This window comes from Azolla caroliniana, unplaced genomic scaffold (assembly GCF_043228905.1).
Source record: "Azolla caroliniana isolate FFs.n. ecotype wild unplaced genomic scaffold, voAzoCaro1.0.p SCAF_18, whole genome shotgun sequence".
In the NCBI taxonomy this organism is placed as follows: domain Eukaryota; kingdom Viridiplantae; phylum Streptophyta; class Polypodiopsida; order Salviniales; family Salviniaceae; genus Azolla; species Azolla caroliniana.
Window position 1 is genome coordinate 5,337,060 of NW_028230453.1, and position 15,800 is coordinate 5,352,859.

Here is a 15,800-nt window from a genome sequence, read left to right on the forward strand (position 1 = left end):
GCCATCATAAGTATATTGCCTGGGTTTTGCCTTTGTTTTCATGAAATGGTTTATATATAAACATTTCAACAATTGCAAGAAGTGTTGCTGGTTCCATTATGATTCCAAATCGTGCTTTCCTATGTCTAAACATAAGAGCTTAAATCATATGGTAAAATAATGCATACTACTTTCCTAAGAAAACTTAACACTGTCGTTCAAAATAGTGACTGAAATTTGAGCATAATAATTTTTCATTGCAATAGACAGAGAAGGCCTATCCTAATCATCTTCGTCTCAATTATTGGTGAAGAATACAAACCTACCTTATATTTTCTGTTACATTCACATGTTCCCCAATGAATAGTAGGCCTTCTTTGATCCAATTAATAGCACATTCATTCCATCTAATATTGGAGGGTACAAACCTAAATTATTTGAAGATTTCTACTTCGGTTTGGAAGAGTCTCAACAAGCATTATCTATGTTGTAGACATATTAACATTCATTCAATTGCTAGCATGCAAAACATCTACACGATTTGTGTGTACCTTTACTATATATTCCATAAAAGCAATGTATCATGCGTGTATAACAAAAGTATGATTGCGACATTCATAATTGTAAACTCTTCATGCCCTTTTGTTGTACAAACTCATCACAAGTGTGTCCCACTTCATCAATGCTACAAGAGTGAGTGGGACTTGGAAACCTTTTTACGGGGCCCGGGATTGCATGAGTGCACAAAAGGCATGAATGCACATATCTAGTAGACATTAGGGATTGGATTGAGGCTATATAATGCCCACAAGGTTTGAAAATTTTCATTCCATCACTTTGTATTAATATTATATTCATTTCAAACTTCCCGATAGACTCTTTAACTGATTGATGACCACACCCAATATGTGTCATACAAAGAAAAGAAAATCCATTACTTATTCAAACCATTGTATTTACAAGTTGGAAAGATTAAATTTTGGATATGAGCAAACAACTAATAGGTTTCATTGATTATCACGTTATGTTTTATTAAACGCATTTGTTGATATCATCTAATGTGATGATTTGAAACAAATCCACTCTACGAAGGATGTATAAGATGGCATGCAATTATTTGGCAATTCCAGCTTCATTAGTCCCTTCAGAGGAAACTAACTCCAAAGCTCGTTATAACTTTTAGGTGGAGATGTGCATTACATTGTGATTGGATTTATTTCATAGTGTAAACATTTCTATATCCGAAGATATTAATGATGCATACAATAGTTTAGATATGGGATGATGTTATGGAATGCTTTGATTTGTCGAGAACAACCTTGTAGAAAGTGTGCACATCGTCATTGAAGGGAAAGAGAGATGAGAGATGGTTAGCTAATTTCATTTCGCTTATATAAATAATTTAAGGAAAACAGAGCCACTCGTACTTTTAGAAGAAAATGACCATATTTGCAAGGCCTTTGTGTGTATTTGTTTCTTTTTGTATAATCATTATCGGTTTTGATTTTTTTTCAATGAGTCAATTTATTGTTGTTTGCTCTTATAATGTCAGTTGTCCTAATCAGACAATGTTTGCCCATATCCAAATATAAATCCATCTTTCCAAAACGTACATACAAATGGTTTGAATAAATAATGGATTTTCTTTACTTTGAATGACATATATTGGGTATGGTCATCTATAAGTCAAGGCATCTATTGGGAAGTTTGAAATCACTGAACATAAATTTAATACGAAATGACAGATCAAAAAATTTCAAACCTTGTGGGCATTATAGGGCTCTCAAACCAATCCTTATGTCTAATAGATATTTGCATTCCTGCCTTTTTGTGCAATCATGCATTCCCGGGCCCTTAAAAAGGCTTCCAAGTCCCACTCACTCTTGTAGTAGCATTGATGAAGTGGGACACGTTTGTGATGAGTTTGTGCCACAAGAGGGCATGAAAAGGTTACAATTATGAATGTTGCAATCATACTTTTGTTAAACACAAAAAAACAATACATTGCTTTTATGAATTATAGAGCCTGGAGATGTTTTGCATGCTAGCAATTGATAGAATATTAATGTCTAAAACATAAATAATGTTTGTTACGACTCTCAACAAGGATAAGCCATGCTTTGCCTATGAATCAAACTCTTCCAAACCTTACTAGATATCTTGAAATAATTTAGGTTTGTACCCACCAATAGTAGATGGAATGAATGTGCTATTAACTGCTTCAAAGAGGGCCAATTATTCATTGGGCGGACGTGTGAATGTAAGAGAAATCGTAAGGTAGGATTGCATTCCTCACCAAGACTCCAGAATTAGATGATTAGGATGGGACTTCTTTGTCTATCGCAATGAAATTTTTTATGCTTAAACTTCAATCAAACATTGGACAACCAAGCCCTATGACCGTCATCATCACCATGCATTATCATAATCTCATCTTTCACAGCATCAAGATTCATCTTTGTGTTAACAATGCCAATGAATGGATCCATGATATGAGGTGTTCACCTTAGCCTCATGCCACATTTTACCATATGATTTAAGATCTTATGTTTAGACATTGGCCAATTTGGAATCATAGATGGGTGCATAATGATATAATGGAACCAACAACTCTTCTTGCAATTGTTCAAGGTGTTTACATACACTTCATTACATGAAAAGAAAGGCAAATGCCGGCTATATACATATGATGGCTCCTGTCAAAGATTATGTTGACAAATATAAGTAGGATATATACATGTATATGTATGTAGATTCATATACCAAAAATGTATTATGCAGTGGCATATACTGATACACTGGAGCCCCATTTTTATCCATTAGTTTGCTGGACGTTGAATGTGAATTGCTTGCTAGCTACCTTGCAGAGATGTAAGAATTTATAGTTGTAGAGGTACTATAGTCTTCATTACCTTCTAAGGCCACTCTAGAAGATGGGTAAGGAGGGATCTTGACTTCGATATCATTTCCCTCGAGGAGCTGAAGAATCCGCAACATCGATGGCCGTAACTGAGGCTGATACTGAACGCACCATAGCCCAATTTTCAAGAGTTGGGTTTTCTCGATACCCTCCTTTAGCTTATCTGGTTGTAACAAATTCACTGCTGGGTCCCCTTCTCCATTTGAAATGCTTGCTTCCTTATGTTCCCCATCTTGGTTTGATGAAATGAACTGGTATGCCCAATCCACAAGTGATTCACCATCATCTCCTCTCTCAGGAAATCCCCTCACAAGCTCTAGTAGCACCATACCATAGCTGTAGACATCTGCTTTCGATGTGATCTCAACGGTTCTCAACCATTCGGGAGCCATGTAGCCCCTTGTCCCTCGTATACAAGACATAGTTAAGTGGCTATTCAATTCTTCGAACTGCCTTGCCAGTCCGAAGTCAGCGACTTTCACCATAAAATCATGGTCTAAGAGCACATTCTGAGGCTTTATGTCACAGTGCAATATCTGTGGCGTGCACTCATGATGAAGGTATGCAATGCCTCGTGCGGTCCCTAGAGCTATAGAGTACCGTGCTCCCCATGAGAGTGGTGGTTCCACCTCTTCCGAGAGGAACTTGCTCAAGGATCCATTTTCTAAGTATTCATATACTAAGATACTCTTCTCTTGAGCTCGCTCTCTGATGCAGTAGCCCAGAAGTGAGACTAGATTGATGTGATGGATCTTGCCAAGAGTGCCCACTTCTGCCTTGAATTGCTTTTCAGCTTCTGCATGACCCCCACCTCTGCTGCTTTTCAGTACCTTCACAGCAACAGGGAGTCTCTTTTCTCTTGCATTCCCCCCCTTGTCGACTATCACAATGATTCTGCCTTTGTATACTCTCCCAAAGCCTCCTTCACCCAACAACTCACTGAAATTCTGAGTTGCCTCTACCAGCTGCTGGTATGTGAACTTAATGGGTCCACCATCGCCCATCATCACTCGATACTCAAAACCTCTGCTCTTTCCGAACATCATCGGTCCACATCCATGGCCACGATTTCTCTTCAACCACCTACTCATGATGCCAATGGCAATGACCATAACTACCATGGCAATTACCACACCTACCCAGACAATCTTCACCCTTCCATTACTTGTCGAGACCAATACCTTCATCAATAGAGTACTACCATCTTTGAAGTAGCCATTCATAAGAAGTGATGTGTTTTGGTTACCCATCAGGACACAAGTTTTGTCACTCATCCTAAATGATGCTGCAATACAATGACAATTGTCCAAGCATAGTTTTTTGCAACCCTCTATATCAGTACCATTCCATTGGGTCAAGTCATTGAAGCTATAATCACTTTGCTTGTTTTCGGCCATGTAAAACTGCCCGTCCGTATTATTACCGCCTGATTTATCACATGCACTGGTCAGGCTGAAGCTACTATTACACCCGAGTGAATTAGAGTGGGGATCCAGGGCTTTATATCCGGCTGGACAGGTGCAACCAAGAGACCCATCTATGTTTTCCTTGCAAATGCCGTAGGCGCCACAAGGGCTTCCTATCAAGCATTTGTTGTCAATAAGTTGCCATGTCTTGTCCCATGTGGACAGCAAGGTATTCCAGACATAGATCCTCAGGTTTCCGTCAGGGTCTAATCGAAGAAGAGTTGCAGACATGGATGAATTTACTTTATATATTTTACCTCCGTCTCCCTTAAGCCCCAATGAATCTTCAGTCATATTCAATTGTGCAAATGCATAAACAAAATCTACATTATGGGCACTATCAAATGCGTGTAAAGAAACATTTGGGTATTCATCAATCTCAAGATGGAACCTTCCGGAAACATAGTTCGACTGAGATTGCAATAGAATACTTTTATCGATCAGTAAAGAAGTTAATGGGTAACGAGAATCATCTGAATCTCTTGGGTTCACTATTAGAATGTCATGGCGGTCACTGAAGCTTTGCCAGAGTATATTTTCCTTTGTCACATCGAGAAGCTGAAGATTTCCATTGTTTTGGAACCTCGCGAATGAAGCATTCACAGTGGGGGCGTTCCAAACGATCTGTAGGTTCCCATTAGTAAGCTCAAGCTTTCCATTGCGTGCGAAGGTGAGACTGGCTCCATCCTGTGAGAGAATAGGGTTATCGGTGGGAGGCCACCAGAGAGGTGTTTTTTTTGGGTCTGCAGTCATCCAGATGCAGAGGAGGTACTGTTGGGGGCCTAAGGATTTGAAGCCAAAGGTGAAGTTTCCATTATCAGAGAGCCAGTATGCAGAGAAAGAGGTAGAAGTACTAGCCCAGAAACGGGCATCGGTGCTGCCGGCCTCGTACCATCGTGTTGCCATGGCTCCTCCGCCATGGGAGCTAGGAAACAGAGGAAGAAGAAGAAGAAGAAGAAGGAAGAAGAAGAAGAATTGGGGGGCCATGGAGGAACAGAGTGTTTGTTTGTTGGTCTTTCAATGTGTTTGTTTGGAGAGTTATGTTTAAATGTAATGTTTATAAATTATAAATGTGTTTGATTTATGTTTGGAGAGTTATGTTTAAATGTAATGTATAAAATCATAATGTGTTTGATTTATGTTTGGAGAGTTATGTTTAAATGTAATGTATAAAATCATAATGTGTTTGATTTTATGTTTGGGAGAGTTATGTTTAAATGTAATGTTAATAAATTATAAATGTGTTTGATTTGATGAAGACAGAGAGGGAGGGCATCTTTGAAAATAAGGTCCATGTAGACCCAAGAAAAAAATCCCCTCAACAACTCTACATTATGATGAATCAAATGATTATTCCTGAATGTATGGATGAACACAATCATCGTACTTTACTTTATTTTGTCATTCGTGGTTCTTGTTTGCACATGGACTGTCTGTCCCGAGATAAACTACTTTTGGTGTCCCCAGTTCTAGGTCTCGCCACAACAAGAAGAAGAAGCAAAGGGTCTCTCTCGCTCGTGATGCCTCTCGATATAAAGATAGAACCGTGTATTTATGGCCATCGAATGAGCCACTTGTCGATTGGGTAAACCTTCAGCTCTCCATGGAGTGATTCTGTTGCCATGAATCGATTCGATGATCACCTGGTTGGCATCGCAGAGCATCTCTAACGAGAGAGAAATCAAATGGTGAGTTCTCAGTAAAATATATGTTTGACACATCGCTCTCACCATCATTGCTCGATGGGGTCAAAGTATATAGTGGTAGCATCTCCAAGTCAATGGAGATGGTGGCGAAGCACTTTCTTAATATGTCTTATTAAAACTTGTATCAAGATGGTCGTAGAACTGGATAGGAAGTAGTAAAACACTTCAAAAGACGCATAATTCAACATCTCATGGTTGGATGGATATAAGTATGATGAAATGGCTTGGAAAATAGGACACATTTACACTTTTTATGTAAATGCATCCTATCTTTACCCTAAAGCCTAGAACATCAAAGTGTGTGAGAGAGGGAGAAAGAAACTTCACTGTAAAGTGTAGAACATCAAAATCAAGTTAGCAAGAGCGTGGGTCAAAGTCGTTGAAGAAGAAGGTAAAGGGAGAGCTTGCCCTAGCCATAAAACCTAAACTCGAATAAATCACCCTACCAATTTACTACCCATGTGCTCTAGCAAAGAGCTTGAGGTTCCACAACGCCCATAGGCCACAACAAATAAGCCATACACTTTTAGAATGAAACACAACTATGTACTAGTACACTTTGCGCCTACATGCTTGCTCACACTTTCAATTCCACATTCAGATATATGTACAAGCATAAGTCCACACAAAAGCACACACTTAAAATAATTACATACATATGCACACAATTATAGCGCGCACACACACACAAACCTTACATTAATTATATTCACATGTAAAGTCTGCACACACATTGTTATGTCCCAAAATCAAGATTCAATTAATCACATACAAGAACACATGAATGGAAACAAACACAAGAACTCAAAATATTACATTAGTCCCAATATTGGGAATAAACCAAAACATGAGTTGGGAGTCGGGACAAATTGGAACAAGTCGCGACTACTCTAAAATTGGTGTGTGTGTGTGTGTGAGAGAGAGAGAGAGAGAGAGAGAGAGAGAGAGAGAGAGCACCACACTCAATGGAGTAAAATGTGTGAATCTAAGAACTTCAAGGGAGAGAATGAGGACTGGCTCCTTCGTATGTAAGGCCCGAATATGGCCATTGGGACTAGTCTTTGGTGGCTAGTGGTTGCATAAACGCGTGCGTGTGCTACTCGAGCAAGATCTTGGGGGACTTGGACCTCGTCACATGGGAAATGGAAGAATTGACGGAATTGATTCATTCATTAGAAAATGGCAATTACCTACTGAACAAGCATTATCAACGGATAAAAAAATTGATGAAGATATGAAATTTGATTTAATCTTGGGTGCCTTACCAGATTTGTGGGGCGCTTTTGTCACCACACATGGAAATGATGACACTTCAAACATGAAGAACATAATCCTAAAAATGAAAAGAGAAGAGATCATTCAACACTAATGAGCCTTCGAGTCATCCATCCTCTCTCGTTCAGGTCCCCGATGGTCCCTCTCGTGTAGCATATGTACACACGTAGCTTCACGACATGGAAGGAACCCACAAATTTTGTTATGATGTTTACCCATTCCCTCATACTCCACCAAACCCATGCAACAATTTATCACTCAACTAAAAGAGACGTTTCCATTGAAGTATCTTGGACCATAGAACATTTTCAAGGCATAAAAGTTACACAAAATAAAATAAAAGGATACACTCTCTCTATCTCAAAAGAAATTGGTAGAAGAAATTCTCCAAAAGTTTGAGATGGTAGATTCTAAACCTATCTCCACACAGTGACCATACCTTCCAAATTATCCACTGTATGATAGTCCCAGATCAATCTATGTCCACACCAACCTCAAGATCTACATTTGGGATGGTTTTCACTTTTACAGGTGCAACAATTGCTTGATGAACTAGAACACAATCTTTTGTTGCACTTTCGAGTACTAAAGCTGAGTACATTAATGCAACCCTTACCGCAAAAGAAGGCCTCTAGATAAGGAAAATCATTGAAGACCTTGATATCTTCAAACTAAAAGAAATGAAGATATTTTGCGCTAATTAATCAAACAAACATATTCGAGCTTGTCATCATTTATCAGAGACTTGGTCGAAGCAAAAGTGATGTCACTTGAATACACCTCTCCCACAACCATGTGGGCTGATTTTCTCACAAAACCCATACCATACCCCCAGCAAAAGGCATTGGTTATGTTGTTCCAAGGGTAGGACTCAAATTAAAGAAATCAAACAAATTGGTTGTTTACCTTAAGTTGGGGTGTTAGAATATTTAATATTAGAATTACTACATACTAATATGTATTTACATATAAATAACAGATATTAAATAAAAACGACAATAAATAATTTAAGAACTTATTCATGTAAGATTTGTTCACAATGAACATCTACCTGTGAAATGTAGGACCAATCATGTTGATAATTTAGTCTCTCATTTTTATTCAACACACTAACCTATATGAATACATACATACATATATATATATATATACAATTATTATTCTTTGTTAGATAGTACCTTAAATTCCTAAAAGTCCCTTATTCTTCTACAACTATTTACTATGAATCTCCCTTTGTGCAACTTGCTTGGCTTGTTTGTCTTAGAGGGGGTAGTCCCAACTTAGACTATCATACAAATAGATTTTCTGCATTGGATAAGTACTGTCAAGTCTAAGCTCAATCTCTTAAGGTCTGATGAAGCTAGCTACCTTGCAGAGAAAATCACATCCGATTCTGCCATGTAGGATTGCATATTTGCAGAGTTGCTACTGCTTTGATAGCCTACTAAGATCGCACTCGGAGCCGGGTACGGAGGGATCCCAATGTCGTCACCGATTCCTTCGAAGAGCTGAAGAATTCGCAACATGGATGGTCGCGATTCGGGCTGATATTGGACACACCAGAGCCCGATCTTAAGGACTCGAATTTTCTCAAGGTTTTCAGCATACTTATCTGATTGTACACTATCTGGTACTAATTCCACTTCTCTGTTGGGGATGCCAATATTCTCATGATCATGCTCATCAATCTGACCCTGTGGATGCTCTTCCCTGTCGACGGTCTCTTCTTCTTCTCCATTTGAAATGCTCGCATCGATATGGTCGCCTGAAATGAACTTGTATGCCCAATCCACAAGGGTTTCATCATCATTCCCTCTCTCATGGAACCCCCTCACAAGCTTAAGCAGCACCATGCCATAGCTATAGACGTCCGCTTTAGATGTGATCTCGACGGTTTTCAACCATTCGGGCGCTATGTAGCCCCTTGTTCCTCGTGCACCCGACATATGTAGATTGCTCCTCACCTCTTCTAGCTGCCTCGCCAATCCGAAGTCGGCCACTTTGGGCGTAAAACCATGGTCTAAGAGCACATTCTCGGGCTTAATGTCACAGTGCAATATGTGTGGCTTGCAGTCATGGTGAAGGTATGCAATGCCTCGGGCCGTTCCTACAGCTATGGAGTATCGGACCGCCCATGGAAGAGGCTTGGGTTTTCCGGAGAGGAACCTGGCTACCGATCCATTCTCGATGTATTCATATACCAAGATCCTCTTCCCGGGAGCTCGGCCTCCTCCTCCGATGGAGTAGCCCACAAGATCCACTAGATTGATATGATGGATCTTGCCAAGAGTGCTCACTTCTGCTCTGAATTGCCTGTCAGCTTCTCCATGGCTTGCACCCATGGTGTCTTTTAGCACCTTCACAGCAACAGGGAGCTGCTTTTCTCTTGCTTTTTTCTCATTCTCCATCACCACTATGATTCTGCCTTTGTATACTTTCCCAAAGCCCCCTTCACCCAACAACTCACTGAAATTCTGAGTTGCCTCTACCAGCTGATGGTATGTGAACTTAATCGGCCCACCATCACTCACTACCCTCACACACTCATCCTTTCTCATCTTTCCGAGGATCATATCTCCATATCCTGTTGTCCACATTATGATGGAACCGACGACTAGCAACACTACGATGAGAGCCGCCAGAATTGCCCCTATAACTGCCCCTTTCTTGGCCCCTCCTCCTCCATCTTTAGTAGCTCCTCCTACTAAAGATGGAGGAGAGGACACCAACAACTTCATCAGTAGAGTATTGCCATTTGTGGTATGGCCATTCATGAGAAGCTGTGTTTTTTGATTACCCTTAACGAAGCAAGTTTTATCGCCCTGCCTATATGATGCCACGATGCAATCGCAATTATCCAGGCATAGTTTCTTGCATTCGTCTATATCGTTAACGACTTGGCTGGTTAAGTCACCATAATTATAGTCGCTATGCTCATTCGGTACCATGGATAAGGACCCATTACGATCCGATTCACATATGCCGCTCAAGTTCAAGTTATTATCGCACCCCCTAGAAACAAGCTGAGAATCCACAGGTTGATAACCGACCGGACAACTGCAAGTTAAAGAAGATCCATTTGTGTCTTGTTGGCATATACCATATGCCCCACAAGGGCTTCCCAAGAGGCATTTGTTGCCGATAAAAAACCATACATTGTCCCATGTAGAATACGAAGCATTCCAAGCGTAGATCCTAAGATTCCCGTCAGGATCTAATCGAAGCATGCTCATGGGCATGGATGAATTGTCTTGATATGTTCTTCCTCCATCTCGGGTAAGCTTGAAAAAATCTTCACTCACATTCATGTATGCATATATGTAGATAAAGTCCACATTACTGGCACTATCTAATGCATGTAGATAAACATTCGTGGACGTATCGGTCTGAAGATGGAACCTTCCGGGGGGACCATAAGAGCTATCATTTGGCCGAGATTGCAATAGATAAGACTTATCTACTACTATAGAAGATAGTGGATTAATAGAAGCATTGTCTCTTGGCCTCACTACCAGAGTGTCTCTTAGGTCCGAGAAGCTCTGCCATAGTATAGTTTTCATGGTCTGGTCAAGAAGCTGTAGGTTTCCAGAATTTTGAAGCTTTGCAAAGGAAGCTTTGGAGATAGGGGTACTCCAAAGTATGGATTGATTGTTTCCATCTGAGAGCTCGAGGTTTCCATTACTAGTGAAGTTGAGTGTAGCTCCTTGTGTGACACTAGGGGTAGAGATGGAAGGCCACCATAGTGGAGTTCGGTTAGCGTCGGCCGTGACCCAAATGCAAAGAAGGAATTGGTCGAGGCCGAGGGATTTGAAGCCGAAAGTGAGGGTTCCGTTGTCGGAGAGCCAGAATCCGGAAGAAGAGGAATTAGTGGAAGCATTGGTGTGAGTTGAGAAATGGGCATTTCCAGCCTGATACAGTGGTGTTGCAGCCAAGGCTCCATGGAAGCTAGAGAGGAGGAGAGGAGGAGGGAGGAGGAGGAGGAGGAAGAAGAGGAACATGGGAGCCATGAGAAAGTGTTTGGGTGTGTGTGAGAGAGATTATTATGTCTAAAGTATTGGCATCAGAGCCGTGTCCAATGGAGCTAAAAGAGAACGTCTAGCCTTCACCCAACAATGGTCGTCCAACAAACATTAGTCTCTCCCTTTCTTGAGTGAGTGGGCCTCCACATAAGATAGAACTATTGAGTCCCTTTTGGGATTTGTATATATGTACCATTCACAGCTGTAAAATTTTTATAAGTGTTGGAAAGAGCTTTGTTTTAGAAAAAAAAAACAAAAAAAAGAAGAGTTGTGAAGAGGGAAGGCATTGATGGATGGGAACAGGAGAGGCACAAGAAGGAGAGAGTGTCTCGACTATGAATACAATAGACAAGCGTGTAATTCCCTCTCCGATTCCATTGGGTTCAATTCAATTGATGAAAGTGGGAGGAGTCGGGACTCTTTTGCCACACATGTAATAAATGATTGAGCCAACAAGAAAAGCCATGAAGACTTTTGTGTTGATTGTATTAACATGATGAAGCTTTTTTCGTTCTTTTTTTCATTTACATGTATTCACAATCCAGATAATGAAGGCCTTTTTAAAAAAAAATTGCATGTGTGCAAAAGATATGATGTGTGGCTGTGGGGTTTTCCTTTCCAAGCTCATGATTGACAATGTCGGCCAAAGCCCTAGGCAACAACAACAAGTAAAAGTGTGCCCCATCTAGAGAGGGAGATTTGTTCGTCTAGCATGGAATGGACATCGCAACTGCAAGGGTGCCCGTATAGAGACAATCAAAATATTCTCCACGCAAGCAAAGAAACCATAATGTCTATAAAAAAGAAGAAGATATTTTAAAAGAAAGGAAATTCAGTTTGACAAACTATCCTATAAAAGGTAACATTATAAGGCCTTCTTAGGTTGATTCCTCATGGAAATATTCTTTTGTGTTTTCTCATTCCCAAGCACATGAGATATATAGATCTTCATTTTAAGAGACTCTACAATTGTAAGTTATATAACCAATGTGTAAGTACCTTGGCACTTGATGACTAGATAGTAAAAACCTAGTTACATCCTTTTCTCGGTTGTTTGGGCCCAAAATAACAAACTTGTAGTACGCATTTTGCGGTAGACTTTTTATGAACCACAAGTATGTAGGCGTAATATGATGATTTTCTTTCGTCCCCATAATGATACTCTTGTCTTCATGTGTAAAAGCTTCGATCGCATTGAATGAGTTTCTAACCAAATCCGCAAGCAGCTAGACCCTAGTTAATGCACAAATAGTTTAAAAAAAACATAGAGAGATCGATCGATGTTTGCGCAGAATTCCAAACTCGTTGGATGCGTGCACTCGTAACCTTCTTGTGCACCACATGTAGTTAGGAGTTCTCATGGATTGAATGTTCTCCTGAATCATTTCAATTCACTCATTCATCCAAATCCGCAAGCAGCTAGACCCTAGTTAATGCACAAATAGTTCAAAAAACATAGAGATCGATCGATGTTTGCGCAGAATTCCAAACTCGTTGGATGCTTGCACTCGTAACCTTCTTGTGCACCACATGTAGTTAGGAGTTCTCATGGATTGAATGTTCTCCTGAATCATTTCAATTCACTCATTCATTCAATTATTCATTAAAATCATTCATTCATGAGTGGAAAGCAAGAGTAATCTTTGGGTCTAGCAGGAGTGGAGTGTGTTTCCTTCTCTATCCAATGATCAATCCATCATGAGAAGAAAAAAGACAGTCATAAAAGGGCACTCTTTCTCCAGACCTCGAGCCACTCTCAACTTCACAAGCAATGGAGACCTCGAGCTGATTGACACGAACCAATCCATTCTTTGGAGTACCTCTACCTCCAATGCTTCCTTTGCAAAGCTCCAAAATACGGGGAACCTACAGCTTTGTGACAGCTCGATGGAGAATTTGCAATGGCAGAGCTTCTCGGACCTCCGAGACACTCTGGTGGTGAGGCCAAGAGATGACAGTTCCACTAGTTCATTGACTTCTATAGTAGTAGATAAGTCTTATCTATTGCGATCTCGACCAAACGATAGCTCCTATGGTCCCCCCGGAAGTTTCCATTTTCAGACCGATGGGTACTCAGTCGCGTATCTACGAGCATTGGATGTCGTCTATAATGTAGAATTACTCTACTTATATGCATATATCAACACAAGCCAAGGTGTTTTCGAGCTTAGCCGAGATGGAGGGAAGACATATTGAGACAATTCATCCATGCCAATGAGTGTGCTTCAATTAGATCCCGACGGAAATCTAAGGATCTATGCTTGGAATGCTTCACATTCCACATGGGACAGGGTATGGCAATTTCTCAACAACCAATGCCTCTTGGGAAGCCCTTGTGGGGCTTATGGCATATGCAAAGAAGACACAAATGGATCTCCGACTTGCACTTGTCCGGTCGGTTATCAACCTGTGGATACTCAGCTTCTTTCCTGCGGGTGTTACAATAGTTTGAACTTGAGCAGTCTATGTGGTAATAATTCTAGTAATGGATCATTATCCATGGTCCCCAATCAGCATCGGAGGATGGAGATCTCAGGGGAAGAGGATCCTGGTATATGAATACATCGAAAATGGTTAGTTAGCCAGGTTCCTCTCCGGAGAACTGAAGCCTCTCCCATGGGCGGTTCGATACTCCATAGCTGTAGGAACAGCTCGAGGCATTGCATATCTTCATCACGATTGCAAGCCACACATAGTGCACTGTGACATTAAGCCTGAGAATGTGCTCTTAGACCATGAGTTTACGGCCAAAGTCGCGGACTTCGGATTGGCGAGGCGGTTAGAAGAGGTGAAGAGCAATCTACTGATGTCGGGTGCACGAGGAACAAGGGGCTACATGGCACCCGAATGGTTGAAAACCGCCGAGATCACATCGAAAGCAGAGATGTCTACAGCTATGGAATCGTGCTTCTTAAGCTTGCGAGGGGATTTCATGAGAGAGCAAATGATGATGAATCCCTTGTGGATTGGGCATACCAGTTCATTTCGGCAGCAGAAAGACGGGACCATAAGGGACAGAGCATTTCAAATGGGGGAGAAGATTCTCTGAAGAAGGAAGAGCATCCAAATGGTTGTTGTGTAAAATTGTCCCTCCTTACGGGGGAGTCGGCCGAAAAGCCGAAATCGGCCGAAGAGTTGAAGGGAACTCGAAGGTGTATACACATATATACACTTTTGATTCACATCTATGTGTATGTGGGTTAGCATACATATATGCTAAGAGGCATTCGCTGCCTTTGTATACTCAAGTGAGTTGTAGTATTATTGAGTGTGTTTTAGGTGCGACTGTGAGAAGAGCGAAAAACGAGTTGCAGAAGAGAAGTGTGACTCAGAGAACGACCGCGTATATGCACAGTAGTGGCTGTGAGAACGAAACAGAAAAAGCTGAGTGTGTGTGAAGAAAAGGGAGAAGAACAAAAGGGAAGAAAGACAAGAATTGAGAAGCCAAGGGAATTTCGAACGGGAAAGACACCTACGCATTAGGGTTTGGTATGCTCATTTGAAATCGCGATATTAGAGCACATTCAGACCAGTACAGGTTCTTTTATTCAGTGGTTGTATTCTGTCTTTCTATCATAGTGAAATTTCTGTTCCATGGTTTTTTCCCTGAAATTAGGGTTTTCCACGTAAATCTTGTTTTACTCTTTATTTTCAATTTGTGTCTAAGGTTACTTCGTAATCCTTGTTTGAGTGAAATCTTATCAAATTGGTATTAGAGCATAGGTTTTAGATGGAAGGGGGTGTGAGTGGCTTTCCGGGGATGATTGTCCTAAACTCACAAAACTACTCAGACTGGAATATCAAAATGGAAGATCTTTTGATAGTCAAAGACTTATATGATATAGAAAATAAGGATATACCAAGAGGGGTGATAGAATCGGAGTGGAAAATTTTAAATAGAAAGGCAGTGGCAACTATAAGACAATGTGTAGACATTAGTGTCCTACAACATGTAGCGAGTGATACCAATTCCTTCGAGTTATGGCATAAACTCTCTGCCCTCTATGAAAGGAAAAATGCCTTAAATAAAACCTTCTTGATGAGTAAGATAGTGAGACTAAAGTATGTAGATGGGGAGAGGATTGTAGAGCACATCAGTACTTTTATGGGACTGGTAAATCAGTTAGTCTCAACGAAGTTCCCATTAGATGATGTTATGCAGGCCACACTACTGCTATGTACTCTACCGGACAGTTGGGAAAACTTAATAGCGACACTCAACACTTCATATAAAGAAGACAACCTATCTTTACAAACAGTAAAGACTAGCATTTTAAATGAAGAGACAAGAAGAAAGGATAAAAGTGCCTTGTCTCAATCGGAGGCTAATGTGACCCAAGAACTTAGTAGAGGTAGAAGAGAACACAGAAGTATAGAAAATGGAGATAGGTTTTATGCAAGATCGAAATCTAGAGGAAGACCTACATGCTTCTAT

At 40.6% G+C, this 15,800-nt stretch overlaps 1 protein-coding gene across 1 annotated transcript; it reads right to left on the reverse strand.

Annotated features, from left to right (window-relative positions):
* Positions 1 to 2,592: 2,592 nt before the first annotated feature.
* Positions 2,593 to 11,353, reverse strand: LOC147852220 (uncharacterized). The gene is made up of 4 exons (XM_087334426.1): positions 8,712 to 11,353; positions 8,398 to 8,455; positions 7,840 to 7,977; positions 2,593 to 5,379 (listed from the first exon to the last, which is right to left on the reverse strand). The coding sequence occupies exons 1-4, from the start codon at positions 11,351 to 11,353 to the stop codon at positions 2,836 to 2,838; spliced, it is 5,382 nt and encodes a 1,793-aa protein (XP_087190552.1). The 3' UTR covers positions 2,593 to 2,835.
* Between the last annotated feature and the right edge of the window lie 4,447 nt (positions 11,354 to 15,800).

What these genes read in the sequence shown, in the direction of transcription:
- LOC147852220 (XM_087334426.1), bottom strand. Translation starts at nt 11,353, where the DNA reads ATGGCTCCCATGTTCCTCTTCTTCCTCCTCCTCCTCCTCCCTCCTCCT. An exon ending in GTGATTTTCTCTGCAAGGTA is followed by an intron (nt 8,456 to 8,711) that starts GCTAGCTTCATC and finishes CATATAGGTTAG; the next exon opens with TGTGTTGAATAAAAATGAGA. An exon ending in TCCCAAATGTAGATCTTGAG is followed by an intron (nt 5,380 to 7,839) that starts GTTGGTGTGGAC and finishes ACACATTGAAAG; the next exon opens with ACCAACAAACAAACACTCTG.